This window comes from Gracilinanus agilis, chromosome 1 (genome assembly GCF_016433145.1).
Source record: "Gracilinanus agilis isolate LMUSP501 chromosome 1, AgileGrace, whole genome shotgun sequence".
Classification (NCBI taxonomy): domain Eukaryota; kingdom Metazoa; phylum Chordata; class Mammalia; order Didelphimorphia; family Didelphidae; genus Gracilinanus; species Gracilinanus agilis.
In genome coordinates, this window is record NC_058130.1 from 178,750,810 (window position 1) to 178,775,998 (window position 25,189).

The 25,189-nt window shown below is 34.4% G+C and overlaps 1 protein-coding gene across 2 annotated transcripts in view; it reads left to right on the plus strand.

Moving 5' to 3' along the window:
* The window catches only part of CLEC16A (C-type lectin domain containing 16A), a 220,957-nt gene that overhangs the window by 50,390 nt on the left and 145,378 nt on the right, over window positions 1–25,189 (plus strand). The window contains exons 10-12 of one of the 2 annotated variants that reach the window (XM_044659037.1): window positions 2,924–3,152; window positions 14,763–14,892; window positions 18,061–18,161. In XM_044659037.1, coding sequence (XP_044514972.1) covers window positions 2,924–3,152; window positions 14,763–14,892; window positions 18,061–18,161 — 460 coding nt within the window. The remainder of the gene's footprint in view (window positions 1–2,923; window positions 3,153–14,762; window positions 14,893–18,060; window positions 18,162–25,189) is intronic. The other variant, XM_044659040.1, reaches the window with a different exon arrangement.

The following is a 25,189-nucleotide window of genomic DNA, read 5'->3' on the forward strand; positions in this document are numbered from 1 at the left end:
TTACATGCATACAAAATAAATACAATTAGTTGATGGGAGGGAATTAATAGCTAGGGAAATCGGGGGATGATGATTCCTAGAGAAGGTGATATTTGTGTTGAGCTTTTAAAGAAACTGGAGATTCTGAAAGGCAGAGATGAGTTAGGAATATGTTCCAGATGTGCAACTGCACAGACATGGGAAATGTATGGAGACTGAACATCAGGAAGAGCCTGTTTGACTGGACCTTAGTGTGTAGGGGGAATAATGTATATGTAATAAAACATGTTATGTTATGAAGAGCTTTAAATACTATATAGAGGCCTTTATTCTTAATCCTATAGATACTAGAGTGTTTTGAGGGGAAAGAGAGGGAGGTAACTTGGTCAGACATGTGCTTTAAGAAAATCTTTGGGAGGGCAGCTGGGTAGCTCAGTGGATTGAGAACCAGGCCTAGAGACGGAAGGTCCTAGGTTCAAATCTGGCCTCAGACACTTCCCAGCTGTGTGACCCTGGGCAAGTCACTTGACCCCCATTGCCCACCCTTACCATTCTTCCACCTATAAGCCAATACACAGAAGTTAAGAGTTTAACATAAAATAAAATAAAATAAAAAAGATTCTAACTAAGGAGGCAGCTGTGTAGCTCAGTGGATTGAGAGCCAGACCTAGAGACAGGAGGTCCTGGGTTCAAATCTGGCCTCAGACACTTCCCAGCTGTGTGACCCTGGGCAAGTCACTTAACCCCCATTGCTTAGCCCTTACCATTCTTCTGCCTTGGAGCCTACACAGTATTGGCTCCAAGACAGAAGGTAAGGGTTTAAAAAAAAAAATCTTTGGCATCTGTGTGGAACCGAATGATTAGGAGATGGTTGTGATGGATCAGGTGGTGAAGGCCTGAATTAGGTTGGTTGCTGGGTGAGTAGATAGAAGTGGAGGTATGTAGGAGATACTGACAATCCCAGATTAAGTCAAATCTGAAACAAAATTTGACTTCTTAGAAACTGTACTATTTGTACTTTTAAGATTGAGGTCATACTGGAGAATTATAAATCCTACACACACCTCTGTTAAGGGTTAAAGCAGATTCAAATTTTCCATATTAATTATGTATTAAAGGTTAAAATTCTCTTTAACATTGTTTCTTGGCCAAAGCTTGGTATATAGGAAGAAACAGAATAGCAGCATAAGTCCGTGTTTGAGTTTCAAGTAGTACAATTAGAGATACTTTAGTGAGTGAAGTCAAACTCAAAATAGAAACTGTCCCTATCACTTAACGGCTCATAAAACCACAAATTACATTATCTATGTTATACTGTATTTTTATTTATTTTCTTAACCATTTCCCAGTTACATTTTAGTTTGATGCAGCAGTATGGTCAGTGAGTTTGACACTCCTGCTGTAGCAAACTTGTGATCTTCATCACCAGCTAGTGGTGACTTGAATAGAACAGTAATAGGAGTCAAGAGCACCTGACTCAGCCATTACCAACTTTATGACCCCCGCCACCCTGCAAGTCACTGAATCCCTTAGCCTCAGTTTCCATATCTATAAAATGAGGATGATAGTAGCACCTGCTTCACTTAGTTGTTATGAGGACCAAGTAGGATGTAAAATATTTTACAAACTGTAAAATGCTCTTTAAATAGTTAGCTGTTTTTATTATTATTTATGTATTTACTACTTCCCACCTTCCCAGTGGTGTAGATCTAAACCTCTTCATGATTTCTCACACTGTGAAATTCTTGTCCAAGTTCTCCTACAAAGCTTCCACAGGGGGTCCACCCCAAATGTAAGTACCTTCCTTTAGGTTTCCAGATATTATTTAGGTACCAGTATAGCAGAACTGTCTGTTAGTTATTCCTTACTCTGGCCATATGATAAACCCATTTCCTTTTTTGGCCATATATTTTTGATGCCTTTTATGCAGTTTTTACATACAAATCATTAATGTTAACATACTTCACCCTTTGAATGATACATGAATATTTTATTTTTATAACTGATATCTATTTAAATAACTTAAAATATGTATGTTATCGTTGAGTTTATACTAACCTTATTTACAGACAGAATCTTCAAAGTTGATCCCTATGAGTTTCATAATCTGTAATATATAATCCGGTATCCTATTGCTGAAGCTTTACATGTAGTCTTTAATATGTTTTTGGAAAGATTTTGATTTCAGCGTTATCTGATTTAAAACTAGCTTGTATTAAACTAGGAGTAGGTATTGAAATAAACAGTTTTGAAGATCTACTCTTGTCTCTTCTGTTTGTTTTTAAGCAAGTAAACAAAAAAGTCTTTGTTTCATTTTCTGTGTTAGAGTTCTTCCAAAGAAAGATGGCATATTGATCTATGATAGATATTTCCTGTTCTCTCTAAATGTGTTTGTAAGGCTTTCATTTTTGTGATCAGTATTCTTTTGATAGTTGAAAACTAATATAATGTATGACTGTTTGTAGGTTATTTTTCATCTAGGTATTTATGTGAATAGTGGGACAATAGAATGTATAATTTAAAATGAGGTAAATAAAGATTCATAATTCCTTTTGAATTTTAGGATCATTGGGCTTTTAGAGTTGGAATGAATTAAACAGAAAATTAGCTTCCTAAATATGCTTTACTTTGTATTAAAATTAGTTAATTAAAGTTTCCTACACACATTCACATTTTTGCTAGATTAAGAAGGTCTGAAAGGAGACTTAAATAACATCCTGGTGATGAAAAATTTGTAAATAATTCATATGAGGGTAAACTGAACATTTCAATTTATTGAATTGGTTTAACTCACCAAGGTAAAGTGACAAGTTTATGAAATCTCAAGTTAGCATTTGTTATTTTGGAGAATCTTTTCATGTTATAAAGGTTCCTAAGTAGCAAATTAGAGTAAAGGGAGTCTTTGCATGTCTTAAAATGTGTCCTCCGTGCTTGACTCTTCTAGATAAAGTCCAGCATTAGGTGTTTCATTAAACCAACTGAATCACTGGAAAGATCTCTTGAAATAAATAAGCAGAAGGGAAAGAAAAGATTGCAAAAGAGACCCAACTATAAAAATGTTGGCGAGGAAGAAGAAGAGGAAAAAGGCCCTGAAGAAACCCAGGAAGATGCTGATAAGACCAAAGGTATAGAAGGTACTTCAAAAGGCATCAAGTCAGGTGGGGATAGTGAAGGTGAGTAAATCAATGAATTTAAAAATATGCTGATTCTGATATATTTTTTAGAAATATTGTTTCTCTCAAACTCTTTCTTGTAAATAGTATGTTGTATATACTTTCTTATTCAATTTGAATACCTCCTTTACCATGTTTTATGTAAAATATGAAGAATGTTCCTTAATTTTATAACTTGATATTTTTAATTGAGTTGGTTTTTTTAGATTTCTTAAGAAAATCTTATGTTGAATCTTTTTTGTAAAATATAATGAGTGTCGGTACAAATATATTTAAGGTATAGCAGCACATTTGCTTAATAGAATCTTAAATTCCTTTTTTCTTTTGATGATTCTGGTTTATTTTTTACTTCTCTCTACATAATCAACTCATTCAGACAGTAGTATTCTTGTTTGTGGAACGTATTACTTATAAAATGTTGTATAATTCTTCTGTTGTGTTTTAAGTGTATATACTTTTAGACTTTGCAGAATCTTAGAGTTGAAAGGAATCTCAAAGGGTGATCTGGTCCAAACCATACTGATCAAGAAAGCCTTCTACAACATTCCCAACAAGTCTATTTTTTGTGAGTGGTGATGATGTTAGTTATGGTGTTTCTTTGCAGATGAGATCAAAACAAAGGTTTTGTGACAGAGAGGAGACCAAATTTTTTTAGAAGCCTTAGAGAGTCTGCTGTTCTATAATGCTGGAATATTACATTCTTGTAACTATCTTTTTGTATTGATACACCATTAGGGGATGCTCTTTAGCCAACTATTTCAGTATTATTTCAGGATAGACAGTATATTTCCCACAGTGTCTAGAATAGTAAACCAGAGTTAGTACTCATTTATTTTCAGGAAAATGTACTTCTCCAGCCAAGAATCTATTTCTTCTCTGTGTTGGAATTTTCTTGGCAGTTACTGTTGTATAATGGATTTAATGATTACGTCTTCATAAATACTTGAGAATTTTTCATTGTTGCATTGGTAATATTGTATTGAGTCTTTTAAGAAAGATCACCTAAGCTTCAACAATATCTTTTTAGAGCAAAAATTTGACATTTTTGTTCAGTGGAGGAGGTGACATGAATTTGGGTTTTCTTTTTGGTAAATCTTTGCAAAATTCAGTGAAGTTGACTTTTGGGAGAAATGAAGAAACAAAGAAAAGGGAACATATAGAGTAAAACCATAGTTTAAGTACTTTTTTTTGAGACTGGAAAATATTTGGTTACTGAATTAACTTATACAGTGAATGTTGTCAAAGAAAGTGTTACTCTCCTTTGCCCTTTAAAAAAGATGTTTTGCATACTCTTCCTCGTGTCCATTTCTTTTGGGAAAATGTAATGCCTTTGCTCCATCCCTTTTAAGGGATAATCTCTAATACTGCACTGGCCATGACTAACTGTGGTATGGATAGAGCCTTACAGGGTTTGTTATGGAATCAGAATCAAGTTAGTCAGCATTCCTAGGCCATCCCAAAACACACAAGTTGAAATCAAGTACTTAGGCTACTGTTAAGACAGTGGTTCTACTCAGGTTACTTGAATTAGTGGAAGGGCTTGGAGCTGGAGGAGATCCTTTCTTTAAAGAACTGATGTTCTCTGCATTCATCAGCCCTGGGAGAATGATGGTAATGGATGGGCTGTAGGTATTTTTGTAAACCTCTTCCAGTAGTATTTGGAAAGATATTAATTCTCTGCCAGGATGAGCAGTGCAGAAGAGTTTTCCACTAGTGGATTTGCTTATACAGCTGATACTCATTTCATAGCTCATACAGACATAACTTTCATTGACCCTGTCAGCATTTTTGGTGCCCTTACATTTTCTTAACAAGTTAGTCATTCCTAAATATGATATGCTTGTTATCTTCCCATCTAACTGTCCTTAAATAAACATGTCTATCATGCATCCATTATGCAAAGAAAATCCTGTTTTGGGAAAGATGATTATATTCTTAAACTTTTTGTTTCCCGTATTCAAGTAATAAGGGAAAGATTTGAGTTTGTTTCTCTTTAAGCTATATCTATATTAGGGTGAAATAACATTTGAGTTTTATCCATGTGACTTGGAAGAGAATTTGCACTCCAGCTGAATAAACAGAACTTTGCAAAAGTTAAAGGTTCTTTGTTTACCTGTCAGAATAGACTGCTAGTGTATCACATTCTTTCTACATCTGGGAAAGAGTGATCACATGTCCTCAGAGCTGGGGATGTTTCATTCACCCTGGATTATACCAGATATTGTACTGATAGACTAGAACAAAGAAAATGCGAGGCCTCCTCCAAAATTAAAAGTAGCATGATTTGGTGGAATTTTACCTTTTCTTTTCTTTTTTTTTTTTTTTTTAATTTTAAACCCTTAACTTCTGTGTATTGACTTATAGGTGGAAGATTGGTAAGGGTAGGCAATGGGGGTCAAGTGACTTGCCCAGGGTCACACAGCTGGGAAGTGTCTGAGACCGGATTTGAACCCAGGACCTCCTGGCTCTAGGCCTGGCTCTCAATCCACTGAGCTACCCAGCTGCCCCCTGAATTTTACCTTTTCTAATGGAAGCCTTCAGTTCAATTTTAGCTGATGTGGGAAACTTCACAAATTGAAATCTTGAAGGCTCCTTAGAAATCATCTAGCCCAACTCTTCATTTTCTAGGAAAGAAGACTGAGGCCTAGAGTGGTTGATTAAGTTTCTTGCATAAAGTCACATAGGTGATAAGTAGATAATTAGTAATAATAACTAGATAATTTAGATAACCTAGAATTTGAACCTAGATTCTTTAACTCCAGAGCCTTATTACCATAGCTTTCCTGTACTTGTCTGAAGGGTTACTCTGGCCCATTGCTTAATTTGATCAGGTGTATAAAAAACATAGACTTTTTTTATAAAAGAGTATTTTTAGTGCATAGAAACTATTGTTGAATTCCATTATTTTAACGTTGGTAGGGCTGTCCCTGTACTGGCAGCTTGACAATTCACAACCAGTTTTTTTTTGTTTTGTTTTGTTTTGTTTTTATTTTAAACCCTTAACTTCTGTGTATTGACTTATAGGTGGAAGAGTGGTAAGGGTAGGCAATGGGGGTCAAGTGACTTGCCCAGGGTCACACAGCTGGGAAGTGTCTGAGGCCGGATTTGAACCTAGGACCTCCTGTCTCTAGGCCTGGCTCTCAAGCCACTGAGCTACCCAGCTGCCCCCCTCACAACCAGTTTTAATCATTTGTGGTTCTCAGTTGTTGCTCTTTTACTTTTATTTGGCCTGCTATTTGTTTTCCTCTCTGGGTCATTGGCCTCCAATAAAAAGAAAGACTAGTAATTAGTTAAAAGGCATCTATTTTTTCACAAACATTGTTGTTAATTATTTACTATGTGGAAGGTCCCATAGTAGACGTTCTAAGAGATTCAAAGTAGTGTAAACCTCTACCCTTTTGTTAGAAAAGATAAGAAGTTAATATGAGAAAAAGCTAAATAATAATATAGGACTTAAATGACAAGTCAATACAACAATCCCAAGAAATATCATTAGGACAAAATATTAATTGCCAAATGAATGCTTCATAAGTCTGAAACTAGTTTTACCTTTCTCTGTTTCTTTCAATTGTACTGTCATTTACCATACTTCTTATGCTTGAAATCTTGGGATTAGCCTTGAATGTTTACTAGTGATTATTAATGGGTTAAAAGATATATACAGCTGAATGCCTCAGTATAATTCCAGATTGTTTTTCTGAGTATTGGAGCTAATATTCAGATCTAACACATTAGTATTCTTATCTTCTCATAGCCCCTCTTAACATATACCATTTTCATTTTTGCCAATCTGATGAGTATGAATTAAAAACTCCCAAGTTGTTTTTTTAATTTGCATTTTCCTTGTTAGTAGCAATTTGGAGCATTCTTATTATTTGTAGCTTACATTTCATCTTTTGAAAAGTGCCCTTGAATATCACCTGGGGGTAGATTTTGTTCTTACCTATTTGTATTAGTTGCACATATTACATTTACACACATACATACAAACATACATGCAACCAGACTTTTTTCAGAGAAATTTGCTATAAAGATTTTTTTTTTGTTTTTCTATTCAAGACACTCCTCTTCTAGCCACTTTGATTTTGCTTTGCAGAAACTTTATGTAATTAAGCTTATCTGTTTTATCCTTTATGATATCATTTTCTCTTTTTTTATTAAAAATTATTCTCCTAGCTATAGTCATTCAAGTTACCTTACTTCATTCTCCTCTAATTTAAATATATATATATATATATATATATATTTAGACTGAATGTCCATTTGGAGTTCATTATGGTCTAAGATGTAATATATTGGTCTGGATCCAGTTTTTACCTTCAAGATTTTCCAAAAGTTTTTGTAAAGTAGGAAGAAGACATAGTTCTTTGTTTATATTCCTAGCAATGTCTAGAAAGACAAAGTGAATTATTAGACGACACATGATTTAAGAGAATCATTGTGATTTGTGGAAAGATTTGAACTCAGAAGACTTGGGTTCAGTCTTGAGAAAGTCATCTTATCTCTCTTGGCCTTAGTTACTCTATGAAGGAGTTGTACTAAACTTTAAGTTCTTTCCAGCCCTAAGCTTTTGTGTGATTTCTACTCTTGACTTGATTACAGATTCACTGTTATTTTAGTCAAGTCCCTTGAGATATCTGGACTTTTAACTGCCTCATCTATAGATTTTGGTGTTAGGAAGAGGTGTGCCCTAAAAAGCAAGGTGAAAATGTTATCGCATTTACTTTATACCCTCCTTTTATTCTCACTACCATCTCTGTTATCCATACACAGTGCATTTAATTCTTTCCCAATTTCCTTTGTTTTTTTTTTAAATTAAAAAAACCCTTGCCTTCTGTCTTAGAATTGATGATAAGTATTGGTTCCAAGGCAGAAAAGCAGTAAGAGATAGGCAATTGGAGTTAAATGACTTGCTCACAGCTAGGAAGTGTCTGAGGCAAAATTTGAACCCAACACCTCCTGTCTCCAGACCTGAAGTACTATCCATTTAGCTCCCTAGCTGCTCCCTTCTTTCTTAATTTTCTTAACATTTTTCTCCTTTACATTTTGTTTCTATCCTGGCAGACTGATTTAGGCAGTATGTGACTGATTTAGCTTAGAAACATTAGCTAACCCTATTTTCTGAATGTTTAAAAAAGTAAAACGATATTATCAAAGGTGAAAGATTCTAACCAATACCTACTTGTATATGTAAAGCATTTGGCAGGGAAGGGAGAATATAGGGGAGAGGAGGATACCAAGATAAAATGAAGCATTTCCTGCCCCCAAAGCATTTTTTTGGGAGGGGACAGTTAAGCTTCCAGATGTTGACACTGTGATCTGTTCACATTGTCAATTTTCTGACAGATCACTTGTAATTTATAGTTGCAAATCCACTCAAATAAATAGGCTAAGGAATTAGGAAGATCTTGTGTATAAATATGAAACACATGATGTCATAAGGCAAAATACTACCCTGATCTTACTTAACTGTATCATCTGAACTTGTATAACTAAAATAATTAGCAAATAGATTAGCCTAAATGTTGCACCCATACTCATACCTTTTCCACATTAAAATGCCAGAAAGAGAGCTACATGAAATATACTGGTTGGCATGAAAAAAGTGATCTTGATCTCTCTTGGTACATAAGCCTTTGGCCACTCAGTTTGAAACCATTAAAGAAGTTCATAGTGCATCTAATATTACAGATACTGGATCTAAAAAAAATGACAAGTTCTGTCATAGGATCAGATAACTGAAGAAATGCTAACCATCTGTCCAGAAGGCTACATTTTCTATGTATGAAGTGCATTTTAGTTTTTCAGTTTAGTTTCTAATCTGCATGTACAGTCTTTATTAAATGTATGAAGAGAAAAAGGAGTTTTGAATAATGAGAATAAACTATTTAACACCTTGCTTAGAAGACTTTAGCTAGTTCCATATTGGCTTATGTAAATAATTGACATTCCACATGTTCTTTTTAAGTTACCTTTTATCTACAGTTTTATCATAGTAGCTCAAACTAGAGTTTTTTCTTACCCCTTTTTTTTTTTTAATCTCTCAAGAACTCCTTTGGTAGTTCAGCGAAGCCTATGAACTTCTCAGAATAATTTTTTAAAACCAACTAGAGGAACTATAACCTTTAAAATTAAAGGCCTCAACCTTCTTTCTTTATTCATTAGTACATCTTGAATTTAAAGATATGATTGATTTGCACTGAAGCTAGCAAAATTTCTAGTTACTCTAACAAAGAAAGCAGGAAATTCTTTCTTAGACCCAGCAAAGGAGCTTATCTTTAGATGGCCCAGGACTAGATCAGACCATAAAATGGCAGTGAACATGCCAATTTTCTTGATAGAGATATATCTGCATTTGGCAGGAAAGTCCATAGTGTGGAATCTAATGGTGTTCTCTGTTGATATGAAATATGTCTAGATACATTTGTCAGAGCTCCTTTTCTCTCGCTATCCACCAAACCAATTGTGGTCATATTCTAATAATTTCATTGGGGGTGTGTCAAGTGGGAAAATATTTTAAAGCATTTGTGGAGAGAATTGGGAATGATAATTTTTCAGTCTTGAGAGGAGGAAGATTGACACTTCTAGTACGATTTTTAAAAATACATCTTTTAGTAAGTAACTTCCCAATAAATTATTCAGAATTCATCCTGCTTCTATTCAGAATAAAATAAAAAGAGTATGTATACAGGCAGGGAGAGGGCGAAGGAAACTCAGTACTGAAACACACACAAAACACCCCCCACCCATATGTAATATGTAATTCAAGTGCTTTTGTCTCTTGAAATTCTGTTCACAGTGAGCCAATCAAATTTTTTCTTTTTCTGGTTTCCCAGGAAATTAAATGTTTTCTTTCATATCAGGTTAGCCTTTATTTTAGGGCCTTTTTATCCTTCTTCTTCTTCTCCTCCTCCTCCTCCTCATCTTGTATCATTAATCGCTCAATTCAATATATTAACATCATATAATAGAGTAAATTTGTTTTTCCTTGTTATGATTGATGGGTTGAAGGTAACAGGAGATAGAATCCTTTAAGTTTTTCAACCAAAAGCTATTTAGCAATTACTAGTTTTATTTCCCTGAAAGGTGTTTCATTTCACAGAGAGTATGGAGATTAAAATGTACATTAGCCTAGTAAAGTGGATAAGTTATTTTAATTTGTAAAATAATTAGTGAAATAGAAATAATAAATAGTTATATGACACTATACTGTTCTAGGAACTTTCCTGAAAAAACATTTTAGAATTGTTAGATTCAAATTGGAGCCTGACCCATTTGGGTTCTTAACTCTTCTTCCCATCCCACACTACCCAGTACTTCACTTGGTGGTCTAGGATTACACTGTCTTCTATCCACCAACCGCAGTCATCTGACAAACAGAGACTTGGTCTTTCCACATCTTTTAAAGCCATGTGGAAATGGATTCAGCCTGTGGTTTAATGTAAAGCAGGCAGTCATTGTCATGGATGCTATTAAGTGGAATCCAAGGCAGTTATTGGTAGCACACAACTTCTCTCTACCATATGCACCATTTTTTTCTACCCTCCTTTCTCCTTTCTTTTGTGTCTGCTTAGGTCTGTTGATTAAAGCACTGCAAAATGAATCCAAATTCGTTTTTCAGCCCCATGTGGGACAGTGAATTTTTCTATTTCCATGACCACATATTAAGCTTCTAACTCTGACCATCTGTACAGCAGTGTGCTGTTGATCACCAACGGGACCTTGGCATATGAATAAATAAAAAATATATATTCTTAATCAAATAGATCTGAGATATCATTGATTACTAATGATGCAGCTCTTAATTCATCTATGCCTACCCATCCTATGTGACTTGACCATACCCACATTTTTCACATTCTTACTGCTAGATAAAGCAAGTCACTTTCAAATTTCCTAATTCTCTCCTGAGTTCCTGTTCCACATCTCCAAGTATCTATTAAATATCTCCACTTGGGTGTCTCATAGATATCGATAGCTCAACATGTCTGAAATAGAAAGTGTCAATCCAACTTGCATTCTGTGAACTATCCTTGACCTGTCTCACGTTCATTTCCAGTCATTTTCCAAGTATTGTAGATTTAAGTTCCACTTTTGCTAATGTTCCCTTCTCTCTATTCCCATAACTTCCACCCTGATTCAGACTTTTATCACTTCTTACTTTGACTTTTGTAATTGCTTTCTTTTCTTTTTTTTAAACACTTAATCTTCTGTCAGAATCAATCAATCAATACTCCAAGACAAAAGAGTGGTAAGGGCTAGGCAATGGGTGTTAAGTAACTTGCCCAGGTTTACATAGCTATGCAATATCTGGGGCTAGATTTGAACCTAGGACCTCCCATCTCTAGGCCTGTCTCTCACTCCACTGAGCCACCTAGCTGCCTCTGTAATAACCTCTTAAGAGATCTCCATTCTTCTGACCTCTCCTATTCTATACTTCATCCTTCACACAGTTATGCCAGATTGGTATAACTTATGCAAGTTCAAATGATAGCGTTAAATGGGTAGAGATGATGGATAAAGAAATAGATCATTTAATGTAGAAAACTAAGATATGGATAGTTTGGAAGAACTTGAAAATCAGTGTTATTTGAATTTGATACGTAAGTAATAGGAAGCTACTGGGAAAATAAGTTGAGGAGAAATGGAGAGGGTTTGAAAACACAATAGTATTCTATTACATCCATGGGTCATAATTTGTTTAGCCCTTCTCCAATTGATGGGCACCCTTTAGTTTCCAGTTTAGGCAAGGTGTTTGTTCTGCAGTAGAGTATAATGGCTTAGAAAAGCTCTGAGAACTAACTGATCTTTGCCAGTCAGCCTCCTAAAGACAGGAAGCTCTAGTAGTTTAGTTGATTTTAGGTCAGGGTAAGAATAGCCTTAGAAAAATCTCAGATAAAATATGACCATCAGAAAGAGGCCTTTGAGCCTGAACTAGATTAATCTTCAAGGATAGGGAAGAAACCAAGTTAGCCTGAGAATTTACCTTTTGGTATTTTTCTTACAATGGGATTTACATGTTCTCTTGAGTTTAAACTACTAGTCCTGTTAGGAGAGTCTATTACATACTTCTAGAATCTTGTTTTGATGTTTCAGTGTATTGTGGAAAAGATAAGGAGGTATAAGTGAAGATCATAATAAATTAGTGGAGAAACTTCAATGAATCCACTATCCACAAAGAGTGATTGATTTTTTTAAAATTGAATTTGTGATTTCTCTGGCAAAGGTGAGAAACTCCTACCACAAATGCAGATCAGCACTTGCTCTGTCTCTTATTATCTTATAGGATTAATTGCTGTAGTGCTGAGAGGTTGTGACTTGCCTAGGTACTCAAACCCAAACTACCTATTATGATATCTATTATGTCATGTTGCCTCTCATGCCAGTTAGACTTATCTTAGCAAGCTGAACGAGTTCAGCTATTCACATGTTTACAAAAATAGAGTAGAAATCTGTTATGAGGGTTTATTATAGCATAAATTTTGATATATCAGAAGTTAATCTCATGTAGCCTCCTGAAATATATTGGCTACATTCAGGAAAAATCTTGTAATGTGTAGCCAGAACACAGTTGTTGGTCCCACCACCACTTTACCTTCCCATACCACAAATTTTTTTCCCATCAGTCCTGCAAGGTCTTTACCTTGATGTCAGAAGTAGAAAGTGAAGCCAGGTGGATATGAAACTGATGAATTGTAATCTATCAACAATGATGCTGCATATGGTAGGATAAATAAAGGGAAATAGTGGGAATTGAGTGGAAATTATGTAGAATTATAGATGTTCACATCTCACTCCCCTCATCAGACACTACTAAGGTTAATTGTAGAATTCATTTGACAGATGCATTAAGTGGCCTGTAGTGTTTCTTTTTTTTTTCCTCAAAGACTTGAAGATCAATCAGTTAATCAACAAGTATTTATTAAGTGCCTGCTGTGTGTTAGACACTATGCTGGGCTCTAGGGAATCAAAGACAAAAATAGTAGGTAAGGGAAAAACTTTCTCTGGGAGAACTTTTCATATATACCTGGTACTTGATTATAAAAAGACTTAGTTTGGTCAGTGCCTATTAGAACTTCAATCCTAGATCAGCAAGGAGAACAGTCATTCACCAAATGAGGGCAGATACATAAATAAAGACAGATCGGAAGAGAGTGATTGAAAAAGTTTTCTGTGTTAAAGAATGCTCTTCTTAGGTAAACAGAATAGACTTTTTTAGAGGAAGGAGGCTTAAAAGAAGATTAACTTAAAATTAGGTAGAGCAGGGGCGGCTAAATGACTCAGTGGTTTGAGATCCTGGCCTAGAGATAAGAGGTACTGCATTCACATCTGGCCTTAGTCACTTTCTGGTTCTGTGATCCTGCGCAAGTCACTAAACTCGAGTTACCTAGCTAGCTCTTACCACTCTTCTACCTTGGAATCCAATACACAGTATTGATTCTAAGATGAAAGGTAAAGATTTAAAAAAAAAAAAATAGGTGGAATGGAGACATATATGTAACAGTATGAAAGACTGTGAATAGACGAATAAGGTAGAAAAAATTGGGATAGAGGGAAGACTAAGACCTTTATTTGGAATGAAAATAATGGGTAGAAAAATAGATCACTTAAAATGGAAAACTAGGCTATGGATATTTTGGAAAAAGCTTGAAATTCAGTGTGTCATTTGAATTTGATACATAAATCTAATAAAGCTAATAAAGATGTGTTATGGTTTTGTTTTGTTTTTGAGAGGGAATAGAGAGTTAGAAGCATTGGACAAAAAGGGTATTTTTTTGCCTTCTCTTTAGCTCATGAACTTTAAAAAACAAACAAACAAACAAAAAAAACCTTATTTTCCATCTTGGAATCATTACTGTGTATTGGTTCCAAGGCAGAAGAGTGGTAAGGACTAAGCAATGGGGGTTAAGTAACTTGCCCAGGGTCACATAGCTAGGAAGTGTCTGCATCCAGATTTGAACCCAGGACCTCCTGTCTCTGGGCTTGGGTCTTAATCCACTGAGCCACCTAGCTGCCCCTAGAACATTTATTTTCCATTTGAATAGATGAATGCCTAAGGCCCAAAATGTGAGTTATTGGTGATATAGCATCAGTTCAAAAATTTTTCTATAATTTTTCAGAAAACTACAAACATTTAATTTGTTGGGACAATGATTTGTTTGCTTGATCAAGAAAAAAATATATTTTTACATTTCCCTTAGTAAATTGGGAATGAGAAAAGAAATGGGTAAACAGAACAGTCTTCAAAATAACCAATGTGACAACTTTAAAAGTATACCTACTTTTCGAATGAAAGAATTCCATTTAATATCTTTTATGTACTGACATAGAACATTTCATGAAATTCTTGTTGCCTTGTTAAAATCAGAAATATATTTCTTAACATTGCTTATGGTTAAAGAAATCGGTATCTGCATTTATATTTTATTTTTCACATATGTGTGAACTGTATTGCCTGAATTAGTTACTATTAAACATTGCCATACTACTGGAAACAATTTACATTTGTTTACCACTATAATTGTAAGTATTTATAAAACGTACCCTGGTTACATCAGAAATTCTCCTGTGGGCTCTTCATCAAATAAAATGAATTTTATTCTCTTTAAGAAATAGAGATGGTAATCATGGAGCGAAGCAAACTAACCGAATTAGCCATTTCTGTAGTGACAGAACAGAATACAACGGATGAAGAGAAGAGTGCTGCTGCCTCTGGGAGTGAGACCACACAGTGGAACAGGTAGGTTCTCTCACATGAGGATATGTTTCCATATCTTATTCCCGTTTCTTAAGTCTTTCATGGCAAATTCCTCTTATGTTTTACCACTAGATAGGAGAATAATCATGTTCTGTGGCATGCATGATAGGTAGAAGAAACCAGTTTGATGAATACCAACTAAACTGCTGTACTTTTTTCCTTTTTATGGAACTTAACTGAGAAATTAAATGTTTGCTTCTCTGATGCACTTAGATTTTGGCGTCAGTCTTAAAGGGTATGTATCCCCCTGAAATTGCCAGCTCTTGGCACTATCATAAAAATTTTGAGAAATACCGTATTTGGTCTGTGTGTAGATGCATTTATAGTCATTCATCCATCTATGTGCATCACTATCTTTCCTGTTTCCCATTATACATAGTTACCCTACTAGACTTGCCCACCATAATTTATTTGACTAATTAGTACTAAAGATAACCTTATAGTGGGTGTGGATTAAATGATCATTCTGGTGATGGTAGGATGAACCTGAATCTTTTTGGTACAACCTGAAGTTTTTTTAATTTTCAGGTACAAAATATAATAGGACATCTCTCATGATGGCATCAAGATGTATAACAAGATATAAGATTGACTCCATCTGAGTGTTTAGTAAAGTCTCCAAAGTTGTCTCACATTAAAAAAAAAATTTTATAGGCAGTGGGGGTTAAGTGACTTGCCGAGGGTCACACAGCTGGGAAGTATCTAAGGCCAGATTTGAACCTAGGACCTCCTGTCTCTAGGTCTGACTCTCAATCCACTGAGCCACCCAGCTATCCCCTGTAGGGTCTCATTATAGAGTGATTTCACTGGTTATAGTGGTCCCTGAGGACAATGTTTAAAAAATAGTACATTTATGTGCTTGATGGGTCTCCTTTGTCTTATGTGCACACTCACTAAGAAAGTATTATCTCCTGAGAAAAAGTGTCATAGGCCTGCCTATGAATTTGAATTGATGATAAGTATTTGAAAGGAACTGACTTTCTCTCTTTCCCAATCTTATCTTGTTTATCTTTGTTCTATAAAGGTCTTTGTTATTTATCAGAATGAATTTATTTTTATGAATTGAACAAGGAACTTATTTCTAGACCAGATTAACTCTAAAATATCTATTTGAACAAAAGCAGTTCCCAGTTGCTGCAACCTGTGAATATCTTTTGTAATTTTGTAGTCTAGAAGATACTAGATGTGTATGTGATTTATTATATGTATGTATGTATATACATATATTTACAGTTAATTTAAAAATTAATTTAAAAAGTGCCTTTCTTAGAGCTTTTATGGAGTTTAGTTGATGCCATTGTTGGTGAGTTTCTTAAAATCTTATGTGTTTCTCATGTGTAATAAAAGGCATCTTACCACTTAACTGAATTAACGGTGGGATATAGTACAAGATTTATAAATACTGCCTTACAAAAGATTTGTATGGATGATGGAGTCATCCTAAACCTCCCTAGCAATTCTGGTCTTCTTCTTGTTCCTCACACTGCACATTCTGTGTCCTATCTCTTTACCTTATCCCTGTACCTAGAAGACTCGCTCATCATCCCTGCCTCTTAGAAGCCCTGGCTTCCTTCAAGACTCAGCTAGTGTATCACTAGAAGCCCTTTCCTGGTCCCCACAGATACTAATGCCTTCCTCTCTAAGGTCACTTTCTATTCACTTTCTATTTGTCTTATATGCACTGTTTTAAATACGTTGCCTCATTCAATAGACTATAAACTTCTTGGGGTCAAAAAGTTGTTGCTTTTTCTTTGTATCTCTAGCACTTTGCACAGTGTCTGGCACATAGAAAGCATTTAATAAATGATTACTTATTAATCAGTTACAGTTGACTAACTCAATTGGAGAGTAATGGCTTATGACAAAAAATGCTATCCACCTTCAGAGAATGAATGATTGAAGTCAGAATGCAGATCTAAGCATATAATTTTTCACTTCAGTTTATTTGGGGATTTTTGGCTTTATATGATTATTCTCTTACAAAAATGAACAATTTGGAAATGTTTTGCATGATAATACATGTATAACCCAGATCTAATTGCCTGCCAGCTCTAGGAGGGAGAAGGAAAGATGGGAGAGAGACAATTTGGATCACATACCTTTGGGAAACTTATGTGGAAATTTGTTATTACATGTAATCGGTAAAATAAAATATCTTTATAATAAGTGCAAAAAATCAAAATAAAAAAATATACCACATTCAAACTTTATCAAACTTTACTCCCACCATTTTCCTCTGATGCTCTTCAGCAATGAAGTGCTAAAGGATGTCACAAAACTGAAGTGGCTTAAGACCACTATAAATTTGTGTTATCTTAATTGTGACCTCAGTGTGGCAGCTCCTCCTAAACAAATAGTCATATCTGTTCCTCCAAGAGTATGGTGTTTCAACAGAGGTGTTCCAATCTTTTACTTGTCTCCTCAACCTTCTGGGATAGCTCAATCAGCTATCCCAGTCTTTCAGATGAGAATAGAAAGTTAGAGGCTTTTCATCTTGAGACCCCCATCTTCCTTTTCCCTATATATCAATATGAACTAATGGAATAATTACAACAAAAAGAATATCTGCAAGTGATAGTGGGGAGCAATGAGTATTTCAACTCTCCTTTTAAGACCCCACTGTGTATGTATGTTTGGAGTGGTGGGGGAGAAATAAAAAAAGTTTTTTGAAATAGATGGTTTTCTATAAATTTACAGAGAGTAAAAAAATAATGAAAACAAAAAGCAGAGTGCCTGACCTTCAGGGAACCAGGGGCAGTAGAGATTCTGTTCTGGAGGGTTACAGATCCTTTGCCTCAGGGCATAAGGAGTAAAGGGCTTCAATGTCTGAGTTTTAAAAATTGGGAACTATGGAGTGTCTCTTTAGTCAATCAGTCTGCAAACAGTTATTAAACACTTATTATGTGCTAGGTACTGAGCTGAGTGCTAGAGACAAAGACAGGGCCTTAAAAAATAAACACATTTGTTACAGGAATTGTTCTTATCTCCTTTCCAACATGGCAGAAAGTGGTGTAACTTGTGCTCTTATTGGCATGGTGTTTGAGAACTCATGAGGTCACATCTGTACCTCAAAGAGGCACTGGATTAAGACTTTTGTGGAATCAAATGATAATACATCGAATGCTAATCTCTTTAATGATTCTCTCATAGGCCTTTCCTTGATATGGTATATAATGCATTGGACAATCCTGAAGATGATTATCATGCCCTTTTTGTGCTCTGTCTTCTATATGCCATGTCTCATAATAAAGGTAAGATTTTAGATTATCCTAATATATATGGATTTAAATTTTTTTAATTTTTTAAATTCTAAATTTTTAAAAAGTTTAAATTTTTAAATTTAAATTTAATTTTTTTTAATTTTAAAATTGAAATTTTAAAATTTGTATCTTTCCATTTTTTAAGATAATAAAACATGCTTTTATTAAGGGATTTCTTTCATAGCTAACATTATTATAGTTTCTAGAATTCTACTTCATCAGAAATGGGACATATAGCTTGTTTTTCCAATATACTTATGTCAGAAAAAATCAATATCAAAAATAAATTTAAAAAAAATTGGGTTTGGGAGTGAGTCTGGACCTATGTAGGGAATTCTCAGCTTGGAACTTCTACCATTAAAGATAAGCAACTCATCTATAAGTGAGGTTCACAGAAAGGTTGAGTGATTTGCCTGTGGATTCACAGTTAGAATATATTAGAAGCAAGACTTGAATCCTAGATTTCTTGACTCCATAACCTCATATTGCCTCTTTACTTCATATGGCATTTGGTATTTTCATATGACATTCAATATTTTTCGTATTTTATATTCATTTGGGTTTTTCCTAGCACTTTGATATAAAACAAAGGTTATGGTAGTTTTAATATGTTTCCTAGCAGTACTGCCAAAATCATTTGATATATAACTTTGGTCTTTTTATATTTAATTAAATTCCTAATGTATATAAAGAGTATGCATAAAGAATGTGAAATTGAGAGTCCTTTCAGAAGATCAGTATTGCTTTTCTTATTCTGATCAAGTAATCAACATCAGAGTCTAGAGCCTTCTATGATTAGAATTATTCCTATTTATTCATATGTCATTCACTGACATAGTTGATAGAGTGAGAACCTATTATATATTATATTACATTACATTACATTACATTACATTACATTATATTATATTATATTATATTATATTATATTATATTATATTATATTATACATATTATATATAGCCAGATTGCCCTAAGACTATACAAGACCAGGTCACTTAATCTGAACCTAATGCAGTTATAGTACAATTCCTGCCCTTCATCCCATTGACAGATGGCACCTTGGAATCAGTGGGCTTTGTTCATTTGAAGATTCCCTTTGCAGTTTATCACATGGAACATTAAACCACTGTACCAGAAGAATCTGTGTTTCTTTGAAGAAAAGAAATCATAATATTTTAATATATCCTGACTGATTTAAGTCCCAAATGATGCTTGGACTCATTGATAGAGAAAAGTCTCAATGAGATTTTTGGAAACTCTTTAATAATTACTTATTTTTATATAAATAAACTCTTTGAGGTGCCAACTCACAAAATCCAGAGAATTTCAAAAGAACTACTTAGAGGTAAAAATCTACTTGATATCTCCTTCATTGATTTCATTACTGTCATAACTATCACCACTATGAAGCTTACTCCCAAAGCTATATATCTGGCTTTAATTTTTTTTCCAAATTCAAAAATTCATAGAATTTTGGAGTTGAAAGGAACAGAAGAGAACATTTATGGTAGCGTCTCTCAGATCACAAAATTTTGAAGTTAGAAGAAACATCAGAGCCCATCTAGTACAATCTGTATCTGAAAAACATTTACAACAAGTAGTCAGTCAGCCCTTGCTTAAAGATCTCTACTGAGGAAGAACCTACAGACTCCCTAAATTAGATTTAAAGGTGCTCTGCAACTTCTGCCCTTTGCCCCTACTACTCCATTCTGGGGTTAAACAAAACAAATCTTATTCCTCTTAAACATGATAGATTCTGAATAATCAAAGTCAGCTAACCTGTCTTCTGCATTTAGTCTTCTGAATTTCATGTAGCATCCTGTCAAGTTCATTTATATCATGAAGCACAAATTACATTGATTCTGGAGTCAGAGGACATGAGTTCAAGTCCTATCTCTAAATCCAACCTGTATTCCCCATGGGAAGTCATTTAACTTCTATGGACTTCAGTTCCCTTATTTGAAAAATGAGGCGATTGGACAGAGAGTCTCTGATATTCCTTCCAACTCTGATTACCTTTCATTGCATATTTTGCAGTGTATGAATGTCTTTTCTAAATTCTAAAAAACTCCAAATGAAGTCAGACCATTCAGAGAACAGAGGAATATAGTTATACTGGAAACTATTCCCCTAAAACAGCCTAAGATTTCATTAGTCTTTGTGTCTGTTAAATCATACAATTGACTTGTACTGAACTTAGAATCTGCCAAAACCCAACATGCCTAGCCATGTCTCCATATTGAGATAGTGAAATTAATTATATCTTAAATTCATTTGTAAGACTAAATTTGTCATATGTTTCATTTTGATGTCAACTCAACATTCTGACTTGTCAAGATATTTTTATATCCTGACTGTCATCCAGTGTGTTAGAATTTCTCAACTTTGTGCCATCTGAAAATGTAATATATATTCTATCTATATATTTATCTAAGTCATCAATTAAATTTTAAATATTACAAGACCAAACACATATTCTTGGGATACTACACTAGAAATTCTATCCAAATTGATTAAATCATCAGTAACTATTTTTAATTACAGCCATTTGAGCTTAAGTCAATTAAGTCTAATTGAACCATCATCTAGCCCCTGTCTTTCCATCTAGTCCACAAGAATAGCATGAGAAACCATATCAAATGTTTTACTAAAATCTAGCAGAAATTATGTCTATGGTATTCTCTTCATCTGTCAGTCCAGTAACATTGTCAAAAAAAAAAGAAATAGGATTAATCTGACATGGTTTATTCTTTTTTTTTTAATTCCCTAAAAATTCTGAACTCTCACATACACCCACACACCCAGAACATTTTCATATACAAAGTAGAATACAAAAGAGGATTGTATATGAAATTATGAGTTTTCCATATTCCTTGCTATTTAAAAACTATAATAAATTCAGTATGTTATTTTCAAGTGTCCCTCTTACTCATATTTCTCTTCTCCTGTTCAAAATGATTTATTTTTAGTGAAGCCATGCCGACTCTTTTTGATCACTGCTAATCATTCTTTTAATAAGACTGGCTAGAATTTTTCAAGGAATCAAAGTTAGGCCTGCTGGTTTTGATCCTTTAAGCTTCCTGCTCTTCAGTTTTATTAAGACATTTGCCCTTTTCCAAGCTTGTGATTATATCTTCTGTCACCCACAATCTTTCAGATACTCCCTGGCAGGGAGTACTTCAGGAATGACATCTATCAGTCCTTTCTCTACCCATGAGTAGGTCATCTGCATTTGATGACTTGTCTCATTTATGACAGCTAAATGATTTTGTCCCTATTTGTCTTAAATATCAACTTGTCTTAGGTTTGTTTTTTTTTCATTTCCAGTCATTCACATTTTCCTTTACATAGGAAACAGAAACAAAATAAGATTTGTGTTCATAACAAAATTTCTAATAATAGCAAAATAAGAGCAATGATATATTCTCTTAATATCAACCCCATCCATCTTGAACAGTGATACAAAAGTAATTGACTGTAGTCCTTGAGATTTGTCATCTTTCATTATTTGAAGAGTATTGTGTTGGGACATAGTTTGTCTTAGGTAAGAGAGAAAACTTGAGCAAGATATCCTTTACCCTCAAGAAGCTTATTAACTATAGAGAAACATATCATTTGCACAAATAGCTATAACAAAAAATACATGGTAAATATATAAGTACTACAGGCAAAGTGTTAGATGAGATCTAAGAAGTAGCTGTATAGCATAAAAGAAAGAAGAAATACCAAATACAGAAATCAATAGACTCGGGTTTTATTCTTGGCATTTCCTTGCACTAGCTGTATTATCACATGGAAGTCACTACATTTTGAGCTTTAACTTCCTGATCTATAAACTGAAAGCATTAATAATTATATTTTTAATCATAAGATCATTGTGAAGAAAATACTTTAAAGTGTTGTATAAATGTGAATTATTGTTATCAAGGTCATTACCAGCTTGGCAGAGTAGAGAAGACTTCTTGGGGAAAAAATGGCAGTTGAGTTGGTCTTTATAGGATGGGTAGAGATTTAATAGGATGACGGTAAGATTATTCCACACTTAGGAAGAATAAAGGTTCTAGTGAAAAAATATAGGATGTCTCTTTAGGGAAGTGAGTATTCTAGTGTGACTAGAGTATAGAGTATGTGGGAGGCAGTAATATAAGTTGGAATGAGAATGACATTGGATTGTAATGGGCCATGAATGCCAAGGTAAGGATTTTTTCTTTAATTAAAATTAATAAATAAATAAAAATTTAATTTATGATTTATTTTATTTTAAATAAATAATTATTTTGATTGATAAATTTAATTTAAATTTAATTTAAAAAATAAAAAAATTTTGCTTGGTAAGCAATGGGGGAAAGTAAAATAGATGAAAGATTAGACTTATTTTGCTTGATTCCAAAGAATAGAACTAGGAACAATAAATGGAAGTTAGAGAAGTTTTTTGCCTGATAAAAGAAAAGTCTTCCTTATAATTAGATGGTCTAAAAGTAGAGTGGATTGCCTTAGGAGTTCTCCCCTCACTGGAGTTCATTAAGTAGAAGCTAGATATTGTAGAAAATATTCCTATTTGGGTGATATTTGGACTAGTTGACCTCTAAGGTTTTTTTCAAGTCTAAGATTTAGTGCCTTGGTAGGGATCTAGTGAGGGGCTTTGTGCAAAAGAGTGATATCATGGTCTGATCTATATGTAAAGATTAATCTTAATCCTTGTGGAATATGAATTTCACCCACGGGTGAGGGGACTGAAGACAGGAAGACTAGTTAGTAGGATGTTTATTGTTATAATAGTGACAAGAAACAATAAGCTGCTGTACCAGTGGGAGGGGGGGGGGGGAATGAGAGAAAGAGATCTGTTCCAGAAATGCCATGGAAATGGAATTGAAAGGATTCAATAGTTGTTTACATATGAAAAGAGTTAACACCAAAATTTTGAATGTGATAGACCTGGTGAATAGTTCTACTACTGTCACCTTCTGAGTGACTTCATTGCAATAGTCTTTATATGAGTATCCTTTCTTTTCTGTGACTAATTAGCATTTTAGTTTTAAAAAGGAAGGCTATTCATAAATGATAAATCTCACGAATGTGACTGCCAGTTAAAACTTCTTTGTAACTGAAGGAAACATTTGACAGTGGGGATGTTTAAAAAAAAAAGTCAAGTTGATTCATTATGTTCCTGCTAATAATCTACTTGAAACATTGTTTTCTTTGAGAAAGTTTTGTGTTAATATTTTTGGAGTAGAATTATGCACGAAAGGAGATGTATCATCTTATTTGTAGAATCTGTCGTTTGCTTTATTTCCACTCTTTATTTCCATAGGATTTTGGCTCGATGTCTTTTCACTTTGAAACAGCAGAAGGTCATTTCTACTTCACCTTCTAGAGTTTTATTCTACATTTTTACCACCATTGTAGCTCTCCTAATGAGACAGTCTCTCATTCAGATGGATTTTTCATCATGAAACAATTTGAACATAAAAGCAATGATAATAAAAACTGAATGTTGGCTTAGGACTTCCAGTAAATAACAGTAGATTAGAGGCTACATCAACGTGAATATACAGCAGTGAAAAGGGTTGAATAGAATAAAAGAGCTTTGCCAGTTATGATTCAATAGGGTGGCTTGATGAATTCTGGTTCATGACCATAATAGAAAATTTGTTCTTTCATTCCTTTGTTGAGTCTCCTAAAAGCTGTGGCTGATAGTAGAAACCTTCTCCACATAAACTAACCTGGTAGTCTTTGTAGCTGTTATACTTCTTTTAAGGCAGCCTCCTAATCAACTCCACCCACACCCATACCCACATATAACACATAAGTACACTTCGTGGGTTACACTACCTAAGAGAAGAGAGCTCTCTTTTCTTGTACTGATAAAATGGAACTTTGGATTTTCAGAGATCTAAAAAAACATTATTTCGGAGTACAGATTATATTTCAGAGTGAGAAGAAATTTTGGTGTATTCCAAATGTATTTCATATAGGAATTTCCTCTACAACATTCCTGATAGCTGGTTAGATAACTTATTTATATAGTGCTTTAAAGTTTGTGAAGCCTTATATACTTAATCTAATTTTATCATCACAACACTCCTGTGAGGTAGATGCTATTATTATCATCCCTATTTTCTAGACAAGGAAGCAAGCTCGGAAAAGTTTGGTGACTTGCTCTAGTTCATATAGCTAGTACATGTATGATGCAGTACTTGAACTTTAGGTCCCAAATCAATGTTCTAGCCTCTGAGGCATGCTACTTCATACTACTGCCCAAGACAATCCTTTCTAATTTTGAACAGCTGATACTTCAGTGTTGCTAAAGGTCCAACATAGATTAGATTTTGAAGCAGACCATTTTTTTAACAATTGTAAATATTAGCATGACTGAAGATGTGCTCTTGAGTGTTACTTGTTCAGTTTACACACACACACACACACACACACACACACACACACACACACACACATTTATTCAGACCTACTGGCTTTTCTGGCATTTTGAACATGCTTGCTGAATTTTTTTAGTTGTGGAGGGGCAATTTTCTGTCCAAGCATTTATATCAGCCTATTTTCAAAATCTGAGGCCTACCCCTTGTGGAGGGGCTACATTTCTGCCTCTAGAGTCATTGTTGTGGGAGGTAATCCAAGAATAAGAAAGTCTATTCAATTACCAGTTACTGAGATTGGCTGATTAAGAAACCTCCCACAGAGTAACAATACCTCTGATTCTTTAAATTGGTCTCTTTTCACCCATAGTATTGGTGGTAATTGATGGGGATAAGACAAAACACACATTGACTTATTTTTTCAGGTCAGGATCTGAGAAGATGTAAGTAAAGGGAAAGACCTGCCATGCCAGATGTTTGGAAGAGTTCAGCAATTTCTTCCTTTCCCACCAGCCCCTCTAACATTGCTCCCTCTCATCTAGCCACCTACTCTTCTCCTCTTCCCCCCAGCTCTGGTTATAGGAAATATACAAATAATTAGGTCCTATCTCCAGAATTTGTTATCAAACATTTAATTGCCCA